General features: G+C 54.7%; 2 protein-coding genes across 6 annotated transcripts; one reads left to right on the forward strand and one right to left on the reverse strand.

The window, feature by feature from the left end:
- Positions 1–399: 399 nt before the first annotated feature.
- On the reverse strand, positions 400–3,097 carry ARL2 (ARF like GTPase 2). The gene is made up of 5 exons (XM_074231127.1): positions 2,830–3,097; positions 2,237–2,347; positions 1,633–1,795; positions 1,030–1,110; positions 400–939 (listed from the first exon to the last, which is right to left on the reverse strand). Exons 1-5 carry the CDS (start codon positions 2,892–2,894, stop codon positions 805–807), a joined length of 555 nt encoding a protein of 184 aa, XP_074087228.1. The 5' UTR covers positions 2,895–3,097; the 3' UTR covers positions 400–804.
- BATF2 (basic leucine zipper ATF-like transcription factor 2) lies at positions 2,684–13,214 on the forward strand. 5 transcript variants are annotated; one of them, XM_074231124.1, is made up of 4 exons: positions 2,684–2,880; positions 7,937–8,070; positions 9,597–9,701; positions 11,464–13,214. In XM_074231124.1, exons 2-4 carry the CDS (start codon positions 8,014–8,016, stop codon positions 11,974–11,976), a joined length of 675 nt encoding a protein of 224 aa, XP_074087225.1. In that variant the 5' UTR covers positions 2,684–2,880; positions 7,937–8,013; the 3' UTR covers positions 11,977–13,214. The 5 variants fall into 5 exon arrangements, with proteins under 5 accessions (XP_074087225.1, XP_074087223.1, XP_074087224.1 ...); XM_074231122.1 differs by lacking the exon at positions 2,684–2,880 and adding an exon at positions 3,467–4,164; XM_074231123.1 differs by lacking the exon at positions 2,684–2,880 and adding an exon at positions 3,467–4,062.
- Positions 13,215–17,510: the final 4,296 nt, after the last annotated feature.

Raw genomic sequence — 17,510 nt, forward strand, 5'->3', positions numbered from 1 at the left:
GACCGTCCGCAAACTCCGCCCCCTGGGGACGGCGCAGAATGGGCCCCGCCCCCAGCCCCAGCCAGCCCGGAGCGCCCCTGGGCTAAGCCCCCTCCCCTGCCCCATTTCTCCCCAGGTTTCCCGGGTGGGGCCGTGAGGCAGGGTGATGGGGGGCAGGCTCCCCCCCAGTCTCCGCCTGTCCCCCTCCACACACCGGCCAGGCCTCTGCCTGGGTCACTTCCTCTTCTTGCCAGTATCCTTCCAGAGAGTTCTAGGGCTGCCCGCTGGAGGGGGCCTTCCCCGCTCTCTCCCAAGTGTGGTAGGGGGCTGGTACCTCCCCGGTTCCTGTAGCCTTTCTGGGTACTCTCCTCCTTGGGCATGATGGGGAGATGGCCTGGGAGGAAGGAGACCAGCCAGGAGGAGGGGTACAACGGGCTTTTATTCTATCAGCTGGGCAGAGGAAGGGGCCTGGAGACTCGGGGCGCCGGAGTGCTTCCCACTGCTTTGTCATCCACAGACAAAGTGCCACAGGAGGGACGGGGCTGGGGAATGGTGGCCGCTCCTCCCTGGGGAGCGGGGGGAAGGCACTCCCACAGAGCAGCAGGGTCTCTCCCCTTAAACAGCGTGAGTAGCATCTGGTGAGGACACGGGGGAGGAGGCGTTAGTTGGGGTGCCGCCGGCTTCCGTCCACCTCTGAACCTGGCTCCCCGGGGGCCCCGGGCCAGAGAGGATCAGGATGGGTGGCGGGAGCCGGGGATGCATGGAGGGGCCACTCTTTGGGTGGGTCAAGGGTTCAGTCCAGGAGCTGGTATTTGGACGCAGGGGTCATTCAGAGGTGAAGATACGGCTGGAGATGTCATCCAGGAGCCAGTCGACCCCCAAAAGCAGGTTCTCTCCGGTGACTGCACTGCAGCCCTGGATACACCAATGGTGACTGCGGATGCCATCTAACTCCAGGATCTGAGGGAAGGATGGGAACCCTCAGAGAGCAGGCCCACAAACACTCAGACCCCTCTTCCCACCTCGAGGACTCTCAAGGCCTCCACTCACCTCTCGAATGTTGTTAGAGGACAGAGCCCCGGGGAGGTCCTGCTTGTTGGCAAAGATCAGGAGAGTGGCTCCTGCCAGGCGCTAAGAGGGAAAATAGAGGTGGCATAAGGTCTAGGCCAGCCTTCCTCATTGGCTGCCTGGCCTCCTCTAGCCTCTTTTCTGTGGCTCCCTTCCCAGGCTCCCCTCCACTCTCTTCCATTCCTGCCCATCTGCCTTCATCATCCCATAACTGTGGCTTAGAACCTGGGATCTGTCTCCTGGCTCTGACTCGTGCAAGGTTCCAGGGCCCTGGAAGCTCTTAGGGCTTCCTTATGGCTGGAGGAGTAGGACAAAAATGTTGTCCCACATGAATCTGATCTGGGATTTGTTCAGTCCCTACCATGGCCCAGGCCTCTGCTGGGGAGCCAAAGACAAAAGCAAGAATTCCTGTCCTTGTGTTGTGTGCCTCAGTGTCCCTTTCTAGTCAGAAGACAGGACCAAATGAGCTCTGAGGACTTTGCCAGCTTCATCTTCAAAGGGTCTTTATCTGAAGGCTGCACCCCACTCAGACAGTGACAATCTCTGCCCCCCCCCAGCTTCCTCCCCCACCCCGACTCTGCTCACCTCCTCCACAAGGAGGCTCTCCAGCTCCCGGCGGCAGTCCTGCATACGCTGCTGGTCAGCACTGTCCACTACCCAGATGAGGCCATCAGTGCTCTCAAAGTAGTTCCGCCAATAAGAGCGCAGGGACTTCTGTCCACCCACATCCCAGATATTCAGCTTGAACCTGAGGAAGAAGCGGGGGAAGGATGAGTAGGTGGATGGGTGGGTGGGTGGATGGATGGGAAAGTGGATGGGTGAGCAGATGAGTGGGTTTGAGTGGGTGGATGGGTAGATGGGTGGGTAGATGGATGGGAGGATGAATGGTTGGGTGAGTGGGTGGGTGAATGGATAGGTAATGAATGGGTAGGTGAGAGATGAATGGGGGGGCGGATGGGAGGATGGATGGAGGGATGGGTGGATGGTTGGTTGGATGGATGGTTGGATGGATGGATGGATACGTGAATAGTTGGATGGATGGTTGGTTGGTTGGATGGATGGTTGGATGGATGGATGGATACGTGGATACTTGAATGCATGGGTGGGTGGGTGGTTGGATAGTGGGGTGAATGGATGGGTGAGGCTGAGCCCCGAGTCCCCGGGGCCGTGGGGCCGGTGCCTCCCTCACCCTCGATGCTCCAGGGTTTTGATGTTGAAGCCCAGGGTGGGTGAGATGGTGTCGATGTCCTCCCCGTTGAACTTCTTCAGGATGGTGGTCTTCCCTGCATTGTCCAGGCCACTGGGGGTGGGGTTAAGGAGCCGGGACCCTTCTGGGGGGCAGGGGAGGGGCCCCGGGACCGGTCTGGTGGCCTCGCGGGCCACGCGGCCTGCTTGTGCACTCGGACTGGAAGGCGCAGGCCTGGGAAGGGGCAAGGGGGGCTCCGGGAGAGGCCGCCACGGGGGGCTGGGGGCAGCGGGCAAGGCCTCCGCCTGGCAGCCCCCCCCCCCGGGCAGTTGGGCGATTCCACTTTTGCGCGCTCACCGCCCCTTGGGAGGCCCTACAGACAGCACCCCCCCATTTCGGTGGCTCATGGTACGGCCCAGGCCCCACCCCGCCCTCCCGGGGTCATTGGCTGGCCCCGCCCACGTGGCCCACGCAGGGCAGTTGGTAGGGCCGGGCCCGGCCCAGAGCGGAGCTTCCTCCCTCGTCCCCCTTCCCTTCCCCCCAAGCTAGCGCCCCCCGCGCCCCGGCACCCGAGGGTCCCGTCAGGCGGAGGATACAGCATGAGGAGCCGCAGCTCCCGCTCCTTCTGCTTCATCTTCTTCAGGATGGTCAGAAGCCCCATGGTCCCCGTCTCCCCTCCCCGACGCTGCGCCTTCCTAGTTTGGTAGCCCGTTCCCCCCTCTCATTGGCCAGCGCGCCCTCGGGCCGCGACCCGATTGGCCCAGCTCTGGTTTGGGCCAGCCCCTTCTCGCCGGAGCCCGCGGCTGGAGGAGGCACCGCCCCGGGGAAGCCGAGCGGGGGCGGGGCTACGGCGGGCGCCCGGGGCCAAACAGCCCGCCTCGCCGCTTCGGCCCGCGGGACCCGGCGCACGGCCCGACCGCTTTACGCGGCGCAGCTTTCCCCAGGGACGGGGTCATGGAGGAGGCCAGCCGCCGAGGGGCACGGCTCGTGATGCGGGCCTGGCTGAGCTCCGGGGGCCGCTGGAAGCTGCAAAGACTTCATTTCCCATGAAGCTCAGGGAGCTTCTCTGGACTCCATTTCCCAGCAGGCCGAGGGCCGGCTCCCGGGGCGGTGGCTCTCCAGCAAGTGCACAAGCGTTAATTATTCAGCAGCTGTTTGGGCTCGGGGGGCTCGGGGGGCTCGGGGGCGGGCACAGCGGGCTGGGACTGCAGGGGTGCCGGGGGGCGGCCCCCCTTCCTTCGCTGCGCGCCCACAGGCTCCATTGGGCAGACTTAGGGTGCCTCGGCCGGAGGGGGCGTGAAGGATGAAGGGCCCAGGACTTGGGCTCATTCTTTACAGTGCTCTCTGGAGCCCCTCAAACACCGGGCCACGGCCCCCATTGGCTGGCTAAAGAGCATCCCACCAGCGGGGCTCAAAGGAAGGCCCCCAGCTTCCCCCCATACAGCTGAGGTGGGCAGACCCAGCTGACCATGACCCCACGTGAGGGTAGCCCCCCCTTCTGGCAGAACCCCCCCAGAACCAGGAATTTGGGGAGGTTTGCTTATAATTTGTTGTTTGCCCAATTGGATGTGATACCATTTCTGAACGTTCTTCTTCTAAGATTGTGAGTTCTAGATTCCTCCCCCTTCCCTAAGAGAGCCCACGATGGGGAACCGCCCCAGTCAGTGAACATGACCGTTGAAGAACCAGCAAAGAAGACGGGGGAGGAACAGTCAGAGACAAAGGAGGGAAAGCAGAAAAGGTCAATGGCCCAAAACCCTAGAGAGAAGAGTCAGGGAGGAGAGGGGAATCACCAGGAGTGAGGGCTGCCAAGGCCAAGGAGGATGAGGGTGAGAAAAAGGCCATCGGATTGGACAAATAAGTCTCTGGGACAGCGAGGTGGACAGTGGATAGAGTACTGACCCTGGAGTCGGCAGAACCTGAGTTCTAAGGTGACCTCAATACTTAATAATTACCTAGCTGTGTGACCTTGGGCAAGTCCACAAACACCAAAAAAAAATCTTAAAAAACAATTTCTCTGCTAACTGGAGATGGCAACTAAACCTCCATCTTGTACTGGAAGCCTCCTACCCCCTCTTAATTTGCATATCTTTCTTCCATTAATTATTTCCTATTATCCTGTCTATAGCTTGCTATATACATCTGCTAATAGATGGGAAGCTCCTTGAAGGCTTCTTTATCTCCAGAGCACATCTGGCACATTGATTTCAATTTAATAAGAAAGAGGGGGGTGAAGTAGAAACTCCTAGGGAGGGCCTTCTCAAGGAGGTTAGCCACAAAAGGGACGATATCAGAGGGATGGGAGGGCATGTTTCTAGGCAATAGGGAACAGCCATATACAGGAAGAATTGAAGAGCTGAAGGGGCGAACTTGTGGTATAGAGAGGTTTGCCTTGGCCACAAGAAGGGCCCATGCTGCTATGCAATGGGTGACGGAGGAGACGGTGGCAGAAGAAATTGAGGTGGGGGCAAGAAGAGCTCTCGATGGGCTCCACTTTTTCAGTAAAGAATGAGTCAAGGTTCTCAGCTGATGGGTTGGAGGGAAGGGGAGCTAGGGGAGACTTGAGGAGGGGTGAAAATGGTGGTTAGTGGGAAATAGAGCAGCAAAAAGATTCCCTTGCTGCAGTGGGGGTCCAGGAGAGGTCAAATGATCTAAATTTGTAGGGGACTCGGTGGTCAGGGTGGGGCCATGGCGCCTCTATCTGTGGATGACAGTTGGTGGCAGTTGTTGCTGGGGTTAATAAAGGGGGGGGTCCCTTCTTTCCAATGATGGCTCATCATTGGTAGTAGCAGGGACTGGGCTGAAAGTGGGCTTGGGAGTCACGGCTTTCCCCAAAGTTTTGGAGCTCAGGGTGCCAGGCCTTCTCCATCAGGGTCTGAGGGAACATGGTGGGGGGGGATAGGGGCAGTTTGATTTACCAGGTGAGTGCTAATTACGATCACCCCCTCAGGGTATCTTAGGAAACGAGAGGAAGAGATTGTAAAGAGGAAGGGAAGTCCCCACTGAAGAGCTGGACCTTGGGTGTAAGGGTGTAAAGCCTGGAAGGCTGAGGGGGGCAGTGAGCCGCACAAGATGAGCTGACAGGCCATGGTGTCTTTTTCTTTTTGGATTTTGAAAGCCATCTTTGGGTAGATCTACCCAGGGATCAAACAGAAAAGACAAACAGAACTTAGGACCAACTGAGACAAGTTGATTTTTTAAGTGCAGGGTCTGGGACTTCCTTCCCCCTGGGATGAGTGAAGAGGGAGGAGAATGATAATTGATGGGCCCCCAGAGTCCCTGGGGTGCCTTTTCTCATGGGCTCTAGGCTGCTCTGGACCCCTGCTCTTCTGGCCCTCTTGAATGCTAGGCAGTATCTTGGGGCCAATGCCCTCAGGACAGAGGGAGCCACCAACAGGAGTATGGGAAGCTCCTGGACCTCAAAGGGCAGAACCACGGGGCAGCAAAAAGTTAGATTGGAGGCCAGCAAAACTCCTTAACAAGGAGAGCCTGCCCAGAGGGGAGTGGACCCAGCATCTGGAGATGCCTTCATAGGGCAGAGGGGGAGATGTTGGGGGGGTCCTTTGGGGTCCAGTTGGACTGGAGGCTGCCAAGCTGTCTTTGACCTTCTAAAGCTGTGGGTCTGAGGCCCCTCAGTGGATGGATAGCATCCATCTGGGAGAGCTGATGTTGTTGGGTGCAAAGAAGGCTCCTGGCTTCCCTGGACCCTTTCTCATCTTCTCCAGGAAGCCTTCAATCTATTAGCCTGTTTGACCACTGTGGTTTGCATGTTGTCCCCCCACCCTCACCACACTCCATTAGACTAGGAGCTTCCTGAGGGCAGACACTGCCCTTTGTCTTTCTTTGTGTCTCCAGCTTAGTTGTCCGGATCCACATCTGTCTCTGGAGGAGAGAACCAAGATGCTGACTTAGCACAGCGCCCTCAGTCAGATCCAATTCAGGGACACTTGATATCACCTCCCTGACCTCAGGGTCTTCTTCAAGAAGGTCCTGATACACCTGAAGGGCTTAATAAAAGCTTATTGAGTGACTGCCATTAGTGTCCTTTCCAGTCTTGTGACTATGGACATTTTTTAAAACCTCTACTAGAAAGGGTCATCAGAGGGCGGCTATGTGGTGCAGCAGATAGAGCACCGGCCCTGGAGTCAGGAGGATCTGAGTTCAAATGTGACCTCAGATACTTAATAATTACCTAGCTGTGTGGTCTTGGGCAAGCCACTTAACCCCATTTCCTTGCAAAAACAAAAAATGTTTGATGCTCCCAATGACCCCAAGCTATTTGACAGATGAGGAAACTAAGGCCCAGAGTGGCCTAAGAGAGGATGTGGTTCTGGGTTTATCACCATTATGCCAGATGTCCCAAGAATGTCAGCTCCCTGAGGGCAGGCTTGATTGGTCTTCCCAGTGCCCCAGAGAGGGTTGGGGGGGGGCAGGCAGGGAGGGGCAGTTCAGGGAGCCTTGGGGGGACCTTGGCCTTGACCCAGGAAGATTAACTGAACCAGAGCATTCCCCCCCCCTTCCCTGAGGCCAACCTTTAGACCGTCCCTGGCCAGGGCACCCTGGTCCTGGCCACACCCACCCGCCAGGTGCTTCTTTCCAGCAGTTACATCATGCTTGGAGCCTTGGGCTGCAGCCCTGGCAGATGCTGCTTCGTCAGCCCCCACCCCCATCCCCTACCCTCCCGGACCTGGAGTCTGCTTCTGTTTGTAAACCCAGCTTCCCCATGAAAAGAGACTGCCCAGGGGCCCTCCTGGGCTTTGGGGCATCGCCTCCAACCCCCTCATTTTATAGACAAGGAAGCTTCACCCAGGGATGGCGTGGGGTGCTGGAGCCAAGCCAGCTCCTGATGAACTGTCTCCTCCGGAGGAGACCTGGCCCCACCTACCCAGCAGAGAGATGCCATCCTCATTGCCTCTCGATTTCACAGCTCCCCCTCACTGAGCCTCCAGCCCCCCAGGGGCCAAGGCCAAGGTGGTTCAGTAGAGGCCGAACTAGCCCTGGGGAGGGAGGGAGGAAATGGGAGGAGGAGGATTCCCGGAGTCCAGGGGACAGCCTTAATCGCTGGCAGAAATGGAACAAAGACTTGCCAGGCCTCCGGGGGGGATTTGAGAGGGCATTCCCTCTGATCCCCTCATCTCACAGATGGGGAAACAGAGGCTCGCCTGGCACTGGTCCCACAGCCAGCAACATTAGCAGGTGGAATCTCTGGCTGCCTGGCTCTCTTAGGGCAGTAACATTTAGCCCAGGAGCCTGTCATCCAACCTTGTTTTAACAGATGGGGACACAGGTTCAGCCAGCCATTGTGAGAGCTCAGATTCACACCTGGCTTTCTCCAGCCTCCAAACCTTTTCTCAGGCCTTCCTTGGCATTTCCTCTGACTACCAGCCCCATCATGGCAGGATGCCACTCTTCTCCCCTCCAGACCCCCACTGCAGGACTCTCCTGGGCGCCTCTCCTCGGAGGCTGGCTTCTCTAGCTCTCAGCCATTTCCCCTTCCCTGTCCACCCCCCAAACACCCCACCAGCTGGCCTATGGCCAGCTCTCTGTTATCCTCCCAGAAGACTTGGTCAAATTAGGAAAGTCCAGCCACGTGGGCACCCCGGGAACCTGGGATTCTGAGCAGCCCCAGGGTTTCAGAGAAACTGAAACTGGGCTCTGGGGAAGGAGTGGTCACCAGAGATTTAAGGGCTTCTCTTCCTGCAGCTGGAGCTGGGAAGCCGCAAGCAGCCTGAGGAACGGGGGACTCTCGTTCACCTGGCTTTCCCATAGGGAATCTAGCCATGCACCTGTGCAGTGGGCCACCCCCCTCCAAAGAAGAGACGCTCCCGCTGGTCACTGTGAGTCACTGGGCAAGGGAGGGGGAGGGGGTAAAGGAGGAGCCCAGGAGAGAAGGGAGTCAGGAAGACCAGGCAAGGTCTGTCTTTGCCCTAGAAAGGGGGCTTCCATTTGGGGGGATAAGAACCCAAGCCAGATCTCACCCCTAAAGCTCTCTCCCTCTATGTTAGAGAGAGAGAGAGAGAGATGGTAGAGTCCAGGCACTAGACCTGACTGTCATACTTGGTTCCAGGCCCTTCTCTATGCCTCAGTTTCCCCTCCTCTCTGGGAATCCAAAAGCCAAATGCCCACCCCATCCAGGCTTCTGCCCCATCCCTGAACTTTGCTTTTCTTTCCAAACTGATGTGGTTTTTTCCAGTTCCTCTACCAGGCCAGAGGCTTCTTCACCAGCACTGACTTCCTTTTTTCCTCTTCCAGATAGCCAGCACCCTCTTTGCACTCATCCTCATTCATCTGTCAAACCTTAACTGGATGAGGCCCCTGATTCCTGAGGCCCAGAAGGGCAGAGGCTGGATCAGAACCCAAGACTTTGGACCTCTGGCCATCTTCCCTCCTAGGATAATGCCAGACTTGGGTTCAAATGTCACCCCTAATAGTTGCTTGCTCCATGACCCATGGCAGGTTTCTTTAGTACTTCCAGCCTCAGTGTCTTCATCTGTAAAATGGGAATAATCGTGACACCTTCCTCACTGGCCTTGGGCAAGGCTGAAATGACATAATGTATGAAAATATTTTGCAAAATTCAGTGTTACAAAAGTCCCAAACTAAACGCCTCAACTAGGGCGGATGCTTCCTGGATCATTGTGCTTAGAGAGGGGGATGGAGAGCCCAGGACTCCAGCTCATACAGATAAAAATGAATGATAATTACAGCTGTAAGGGAGCTTGTAAGGTAGTGAGTTCCCCATCCCCTGAGATATTCAAGCAAAGACTAGGAGTGTTGTAGGGAGAAGAGTGGACTGGATGCTCTCTGAGGTCTGGCTCAGATAGAGGAGGCTGGGACTCTGGAAAGGAAACCTGGGGAGGGAAGAGGTGGGGAGAAGGAGCAGAGATGCAGAAGGTCATTTAATCCAAGCTCTCTGGTCAGTCAGTAGGGCAGAATGCACTTATGCAGTGCCTACTGTATGCTGGGCTTACAAAGGAAGGCTAAAAGTCTGTTCTCATGTCTATTCCAGACTTGGGGAGGGGGGTGAACAATATGCAAATCTCCAAATGCAGACTAGGTCTAAACAGAATAAACTAGAAACAATGAGAAGAGGGCAGACCCTAGAATTAAGAGCCTTGGGAAAGCAAGGGCCTTGCCCACAGCACAGAGGTAGGAAGGAGAGGGGGCCAGCTCCTCAGACCCCAGACCCAATTTCCTCCACAATGGGGTGCATAAAACCGTGACTTGGAGGCAGGGCCGGGCAGCATGAAGCTCCAACCAGGCTGGGCTTCTTGGGGGATGTGGGCACCTGGAGGGATGTTGAGCGAGTCGGGGCATGGAAGAAGGTCAGCTCTGTGGTACAGCAAGGACTTCTTGCCCCCAGGATTCCAGGGAGGTGGAGAGGCAGCTGAAGCGCAGACAGAAGAACCGAGTGGCGGCCCAGCGGAGCCGGCAGAAGCACACCGATAAGGCCGATGAGCTGCACCAGGTCTGGGACTCCCTTCCCTGGCTACCCTCTGCATCCCCGCACCCAGAGTCCATTCCTAGAACCTCAGCCTCCTCCAGCTGGGCAGGACCTCAGAGGGCATCCAGTCCAGATTCCCCATGACAATACTCTTAGCTTCTGCTTGAATACCTCAAGTGATGGGGAACTCACTACTTTGCAAGGCAATTCATCCTAGTTTACAATGTTAGGAAGCTTTTCCAAATGTAACTTCTTTCTCTCCATTGCTCCCAGTTTTGCAATCTTGGGGGTCAAATAGATAAGGACTCTTCAGATGCTTGAATTTAGTTCTTCCAGGGAGGCCTCGGTCTGGGATCAGGATCTGGGCTCTTTTCTGATGCTGCTTCTCCCTGGATTCTGGAAAGCAGGATCCCATCACCTTTCCCATGTCACCTTTCTCTAGCATGTGAGGCAGGTCCCACTAGGAGGATGACCCCTATTTTAGAGGAGGAAACTGAGGCTCTTGGAGGGGATGTGATGTGCTCTAGAGAAGCATCCCAAACCATGCTCAGCTCAGTCCTTGGGCCTGGGGTCAGGAACCCCAGAAAGTCTGGAGGTGGGCATCCAGTCTTGTGGCGGGCCTGGAGATCATGGCAAAGCAGTTGGGAGCATTTAGCATGGGAAATCAATTTATCAATCAACTTTTATTAAACACCTAGTGTATGCTCGGCAGATAATGTGCTAAGTGATTGGGGATACAAAAGGAGGCAAAAGACAGTCCCTGCCCTCAAGGAGCGCCCAGTCTAATGAGGAAGACAAGACTCAGAAGGGAGGAAGAAGAGGGCTCAGAGCCACCGGCCTTGGCCGTGGAGAACAGGACCAGGAGCATTGGGGAGAAGGGGCAAAGAAGAGGTCAGGGCCTCCTTGGGATTTTGCTAAGCAAAGCTTCCTGAGGGTTCCTAGGCTCACCAAGGGAGGCCTGCTGAGGGTGTGATGGGGGGGGAGCCCCAGCTGGGGGCAGGGGCAAAGGTCAAAGGACCAGCCACCAGGCCCCTTGTTGATAATGACAACAGCATTTATGGATCTGCAAGGTCTGCGCTTGGATCTTCCCCTCTGGTTCCTTTTTGTAGACCTCTGTTTACAGTCATTTGAGGCGGGGTTAGACAGAGGTCCTTCTCCCCTTGCCGGATTGTGTAAGAGAAAAACAGTAAAACCTCCCCAGCAAATACCACCTTCTGTCTCAGGGCTTCATCTTCCTCTGGCCAGAGAAGGGAGGTCGGCTATTCTCTCTTCCCCTGGTTTGGGTTTTTGGTTTTAATTATTATTTAGATGGCTTTCTTTTTATAATCTCTTTATATGGTTGTGTTGGTCACCCATCTTGCTCTTTGGCTTCTGTTTATTTTGATCTGTGTCCTTCTACACCTTTCTGTTTCTTATTCCGCCATAACAACCCATTGCATTCATGGACCATTGCTCCACCCCCAGTGAACAGGCCCCCACTTTTGTTTCTAGCTCTTTGGTTTGTGCTACCACACTGTTATGGCTGTTTGGGTCAGTATTGGTGTGGATTTTTGCTCTCTTCGGCAAACTTTGACTGCCATGGGGTATGTGTCTAATAAAAGCTCCTCTGGGTCAGAGGATGAACTTAGCCCAGATGAAAAACTGGAGCAGGTGGACCTTTCACTCTCTGGCAGCAGCCTACCAGAGTGTGCCAGCTTTCCCACAGCCCCACCAGCATGGAGCAGCCTCGGCCGCATTTCGTCCCGGCTTCCTCACTCTGATGAACCCTTTCTCTTTCTGGTCTCAGGAACATGAGTGGCTGGAGAAGGACAACCGAGCCCTTCGCAAGGAGATCTGGTCATTGCAGGCTGAGGTGAAGCGCTGGCTCCAGGCCTTGGAGGAACATCAGCGAGTCTGCCTCATGGCAGGGATTCCCACCTCAGCCTGGACTCCCCCTGACCACTGGAGCCAGACTGAGCCAGCTCCCCAGACTCCTCTGGCCGGACAGCAGGCCCCTCTTGGGTCACAGAGCTTTCCTGCCCTTCTGAAAGCCCCTGCCTCCCCTTCTGCCCAGCCTCCCTCCCCCGCTCCTCCCCATCTGTTCTCTGCCTGCTCCCTCTCCTCCCCTGTGGTGTCTTTCTTGGTCACTGCACCAACACCAGGGTCTCCCACTGGGACTGCCTTGGCTCAAATCCATGGGATTTCCAGCCTCCCAGCTCCCCCACAGCAGTCTGCCTCACCATCCCTTAGAGAGGGCAAGACAGAAGAGTCCCTGAGTGGTTCTTCAGTCACCCCCCCATCCAGAGGGGCTCTTCCCTAGTCCCCAGGAGCGGGCAGGGCTGAGCCTGGATCTTGGCCTCCATACATTTCTGACCCATCCTCTGGTCTCTTTCCCTAACATGCCACACTAAAGCTTTGACCTCCCTCCTTGACCCAGACCTGAGCCTCTGAGGCTGCATCACCCTGGCCCCTGCCCTCAGAGCCCCCCTTGCCTTCCTCATCCTGGTTCCTTTATCACCAGAGCCCTGAATCAGAGAAGGGTGAAGCTACCCGAGACTGGGAAAGGCTGGTGTCACCAGCTTCATCTCTGGGCCAGTCCACAGATCAGAACAGGAGGGAAGCCCAGCTCTTATCCCACAGGGATGCCCACCCTTCCCTCACTGTCCCCTACCCCGGACTCTGCATCCATAATTCCTGCAGCCCCTGCTGCCTGTGAGCCTGGGACTGTCCCTTGATGTCATAGAGAAGATCCTAAGAGGGAGTGGAGGAGGGGGAATGTGGGTTCCATTTTGGATGTGGGAGTTCAAGATGTCTAATAGACAACAGGAGATCCTCAACCAAAGTCCAGGAGAGAAGCTAGGGCTGGAGAAGATTTGGTCATTAGTGGCCTGGAGGTGGACATTGAATCCATGCATGGGATCTGATACAACCACCAAGCAAAAGGGAAAAAAAAAAAAAAGAGGACCAAGGCTCAGTCCCCAGGCCCTTCCCACCAGATGCTCCAGGGCTCTCCTGGGTGGTGGAAACAGAAAGGGAATGACTGCCAGACTTTCAGCTCTTTCCCCTCTCTGCCTCCTTCTGGAACCCACCAGGACTGATAGTGGGAGGAAGAAGTGGAGGAGGAGAAGACAAATCATCCCTGGTCCTGGCAAGGGTAGGCTCCAGAGCTGGCCCTCCCATGGAGGGTCTCTCCATCACAGCACTACCTCTTAAGACCATAGAGCTGAAGAGACCCTCCCCTCCCCTTCCCAGACCATTCAGGCCAAGAGCCTCAGCTGCCAAGCCAGGCCTGGACCTTAGAAACTGGGGTCTAAGCCCTTCTCTGGACATTGCTCTGAGGCCCAGAGAGGACCAAAACAAATCTGAACCCAGGACCCAGAGGGAGAGTCTGTGCCAGAGAGTCACAGCAAGTATCTGCTGCCTTGGTTTCCCTAGATATAAAGAGAAACTCCATCTACTTATAGTCTAAGGTGTGTGGGTCCTCAGCTAGGAACCTGGGAAAGGACTGGTGTGGGAGGAAGATGTGGGTGTCATAGAAAATAAATGGATGCTTCTAAAGTTCGTCTGGCCAATTCTTTTAGCACTGATTAGACTGTCCCAACCCTGAAACCCTCAGGGTTTTGACATCCTTGGGGTGCTGGGGGTCTTCCTCATATTTCCATTATTGGGCCACAGGGCCCTGGGAGACACCAGTGCCTTCTCAGTGAAGCCCCACCAGGGGCTCTACCTTGAGTTGAGAGCTGAGGCAGGGGGCCTGCCATATGATACACCCCGAGTCAGGAGGAAGGGGCTGCCCAGGGGTCAGAGCGCAGAGAAGGCCATGTAGAAAGGCCCCAGAACATCAGAGCTGGGAGATCTCTGGAGACCATCCAGTCCAATCCTGACCTGAAAAAGAATCCCCTCTCTACAACCCCCCCAAATGTTCACATAGCTTTCTCTCGAAGAGCCCCAGATCTGGGGAGCTCTATAACGCCAACTCCCATTCTCCCAGCCCCTTCAGCTCATTTTCCTCCTGCCGGGCTCTGATGGAGAGGAAATCTTTTCTTCCCTCCAACCTGCCCTGGTTCCCCATCATCTGCATTGTCTACTCCATGGGACTGAAGTTCACCAAGTGAGGAAATACAGTGGCCAGAGTTTGGGGGGGGGGGGGCTGGGGGTCCAGAGAAAGGACAAAACTGAGGAGGCAAGGGGGGGGCCCAGCTGACTCCTCCATGGCACAGTTGACGCCATCTGATGGTGGCAGCTGGGGCCTCATAGGAGCCAATGAGTGACTGGTCTGGGAATCCTCCAGGGAGACCCAGGTGAAGCAGGAAGAGAGGCTGCCAATTAAGAGGCCCCTCTGGGGCCTGGGAGGCAGGAAGGAGCTTCTTGAGGGACAAACTCTGAGTTCAATTGCTTTTCCTGGCTCTCCCCAAGAGTGAGCAGGGCTAGCTCTGCATCCTGGGCGAGGCTCCTCCAGAGCAGGCCTGTCTACATTCCCCCCATTCTCTGGGGCTCTTGTGGGGATTCCCCATCAGCCAGCGTTGTTGGACAGGCTTCCTTCGGGCAGGTGGGGCCAGCCTGGGAAGCAGGGATCTAGCAGAAGGCTCCCCAGGGGATCTGGGGCCATAATCCAGGGCCCTGGGAAGCTAGAAGGGCAAGGTCATGGGATCACCCCATTTTCCAGACCTGAAAGTTGAGACCCGAAAAGATCATGTGGTTTGGCCTGTCTTCAAAGCTAGCAAGAATCAGGCCAGCGGCTAGAGCCCTGGGCCCAGAATCTGGAAGGCCTTCCTTAAGTCTTGCCTCAGATACAAATAACTGGGGGACCTTGGACAGGTCCCTTCACTGCTGCCTCAGTTTCCTCAGCTGTGAAATAAGAAATGAGCTTCCAAGTCGAGATCTATAAAACTATGAATCTTGTCTCTAGGATGAAATTCAAGTTTCACAATCTGTTCTTTGCTGCCTTTCTAGACTTAATTCATGCATTCCTAGCGGGCTCACATAATCTGGGCATGTCTGCGCGAATTGTCCAAGGTGTAGATGCCCAGCTGGTGGGTGGGTAGACTTCCAAGGGAGCTGTGATTGCCCACCCTCATGAGAGCAGAAAGACAGCTGCCTGTCTCCAAGCCTATCTCACCTACCTGTTCTCACATTTGAGTCCTGCCTGACTCTTGCCTATTTGAGGTTTTCTTGGCAGAGAGACTAGGGTGATTTGCCATTTCCTTCTCCAACTCACTTTATAGATGAGGACACTGAGGCAGACAGGATGACATGATTTGCCTCTTTTAAGTGTCAGAGTCTGGATTTGAACTCAGATCTTTCAGACTTCATGCCTGAAATTCTATTGACTGTACCACTAAACTGCTCCTTATACCCACCTTCTCTGTTCTCCTCCTCCTCCCTCTTTTCCTTCTTTCTTCTTCCTCCTCCCTCCACCTTTCTCCCTGCCTGCCAATCTCAATGTATATGTATCTATAGTCTTGTATTCCCACACATGTAAGATATATGGTGATTAAAGGTTTTATAAAGCAGTTCTCATGTGTCCAGTTGACTGAGCGATGCACAATACCGCCAAGACACAGGAACCCCCGAACCACAGTCGCTCCCTGCTTGGAACCGTTCCCTGCCCTAGTTTTCCAAATTAAAAAAAAAAATCAAGACACTGGGTCTGACAAAGGAATTTCCTTTTGCAAAATCTAGTGGAAGGCACCTGTTTTCTTTCCTTGAATCAGGTTCATTGGGGAGAGCTGTGAAGATCTGCCTTTGTTGGGTGGGTGGCTCAAGCTGGGCATTGAGGCCCTCCCTCCCTAGCTGGGGGAGCCCCACCCTCAGCTTGTAAGAGCCTTGGATTGAGGGATCCCCCACCTTACTCTCAGCTTAGGGGAGCCCTGGATCATGGGGTCCCAGAGTGCAGGGCTGGATGTGTATAACTAAGTAGAAGGCAGGCAGACAGTGGAAACGGGGCTGGATTTTTTATTTTTAGGTTGTTTGTTTTTTTTTTTTTTTGCCAGGCAAATGGGGTTAAGTGGCTTGCCCCAAGGCCACACAGCTAGGTCATTATGAAGTGTCTGAGGCCGGATTTGAACTCAGGGACTCCTGACGCCAGGACTGGTGCTTATCCACTGTGCCACCTAGCTGCCCCAAGGGCTAGATTTTTCATCAAGAGGGATCTGGGTTCAAATTCTATCTCTGTTCTTTCTGCCCATTAGAATTTATAAAGTGTTTTAATGCATGTTTTCGTTGGAAACATTTAGCAGCCATCAAGAGTTGCCCAGCCTATATTATCATCCCTGTTCTATGGAAGAAGAGACAGAGGCTCCTGACCACACAACGAATGCTGGAGACAAGGTTTGAAACCAGGTCTCTCTGAGCTTCAAGTCTAATAAGATCTCTGAATAGGCCTGGTCCTTCTAGAGAAAGGTGCCAATGGAGCTGAAACCAGAGACACCCTGGGAGAAGAGGGGGCATCCTCAGGAGCCCTGAGGCATATTCAGAGGAGTTGGCATTGGCAGGAAGTTCTGCACCAAGATGAAACGATAGCTTACACAATGGGATTGTAAAATATTAACAGAGAACCCTGGATTTGACCCCAGAACCAAGGAGGAGCCATTGTCCCTTCCCACCGTAGAAGGAGCCCACCTTGGGTGGAGCAGTGGAGCTAAGCCTGTACAGCATTGTACAACCAGAGATTCAGAGCTGTGAGGGGCCCTCCTTGGAGATCCTTCAGTCCAACTTGCTCATTTTACAGATAAGGAAACCGAGGCCCAGAGAGCAGACTGGTGATCTGCCTAAGAGCAGAAGGCTGCTAAGTGTCTGAGGTCTTCCTGAGCCAAGGCCACTGACCTCTTCACCATGTCACCCAGATGCCTCATACCACTGGGTCATGAAGTTTGGCCATGGAAACCCATGGAAGAAGGAAAGAACAAAGAAACAAAATGGCACCTTCTTCCTCTCCTGTATCAAGAATGGTAGAATGTTGGGAAAGGGGGTGAAGGGTGCCAAGAAATATGGTTTTTAGGGTGGCAACATTAACTTACCCGTTGATACTCTACCCTGGTCTAATGACCAATGGACAGAATCATACCAACAATTATTTCTCACCATCAATCAAATGAAAAGAAAAAAGGAAGTCACAGCCAAGAGATAGAGATGGTTTGTGAGTTCTCCTTGGGGAGGTCAAGAAAGGATTAAAAGTAACAAGGGAGGGGCGGCTAGGTGGCACAGTGGATAGAGCACCAACCCTGGCATCAGGAGGACCTGAGTTCAAATCTGACCAGACACTTAATAATTACCTAGCTTTGTGGCCTTGGACATTGCCTTGCAAAAAATCTAAAAAAAAAAAAAGTTAACAAAGGACGTCAGCACCAGTTCATGGCACATCTGATCACGAGGGAACTCCATCTCCCACTGCTGGTCAAAGTAGCCTTGTCCAAACTCATTCTCTTTAGAGCTTTAGTCTTCCCCAGGACCACTGAGCCAATCCTATGAAGGACATTGATCACCGGTCAATGAAGGCCTGTCTCCACAAATCCTTAATGGCCTTCTGACCTCTGGAACCCCAGCATATGAAGGGGGGAAGGGACAGTCCTGAGTGACCATTCACCCTTTGACTGAACCCAGACCAAGCTTCATGGTCAGGAGGAGTTCTAGAGCAAGAGCAACCTTAACATGGGCCCCAGTGGTCTTTGTTTCATGGAGCTAATGGCCACCTGGACAAGGGATGAGACCCTTGACTGGATATGTGTCACATGGTCCAACCATGGTCAAATGAGAAGCCTCTGCTGTCTCGATGAGAAAAAGTCCTCAGTCAATCGTAAGGTGGGGTCAAGTCTTAGCCCCAGTCCCTTTGTTCCTCCTTCACCCCCTCAATCA

Source organism: Macrotis lagotis, chromosome 3, assembly GCF_037893015.1.
Source record: "Macrotis lagotis isolate mMagLag1 chromosome 3, bilby.v1.9.chrom.fasta, whole genome shotgun sequence".
Taxonomy (NCBI): Eukaryota; Metazoa; Chordata; class Mammalia; order Peramelemorphia; family Peramelidae; genus Macrotis; species Macrotis lagotis.

What these genes read in the sequence shown, in the direction of transcription:
- BATF2 (XM_074231124.1), top strand. Translation starts at nt 8,014, where the DNA reads ATGCACCTGTGCAGTGGGCCACCCCCCTCCAAAGAAGAGACGCTCCCG. An exon ending in AGACGCTCCCGCTGGTCACT is followed by an intron (nt 8,071 to 9,596) that starts GTGAGTCACTGG and finishes TCTTGCCCCCAG; the next exon opens with GATTCCAGGGAGGTGGAGAG. An exon ending in AGGCCGATGAGCTGCACCAG is followed by an intron (nt 9,702 to 11,463) that starts GTCTGGGACTCC and finishes TTCTGGTCTCAG; the next exon opens with GAACATGAGTGGCTGGAGAA.
- ARL2 (XM_074231127.1), bottom strand. Translation starts at nt 2,894, where the DNA reads ATGGGGCTTCTGACCATCCTGAAGAAGATGAAGCAGAAGGAGCGGGAG. An exon ending in GAGCTGCGGCTCCTCATGCT is followed by an intron (nt 2,348 to 2,829) that starts GTATCCTCCGCC and finishes CCCCACCCCCAG; the next exon opens with TGGCCTGGACAATGCAGGGA. An exon ending in CCTCTAACAACATTCGAGAG is followed by an intron (nt 940 to 1,029) that starts GTGAGTGGAGGC and finishes TCCTTCCCTCAG; the next exon opens with ATCCTGGAGTTAGATGGCAT.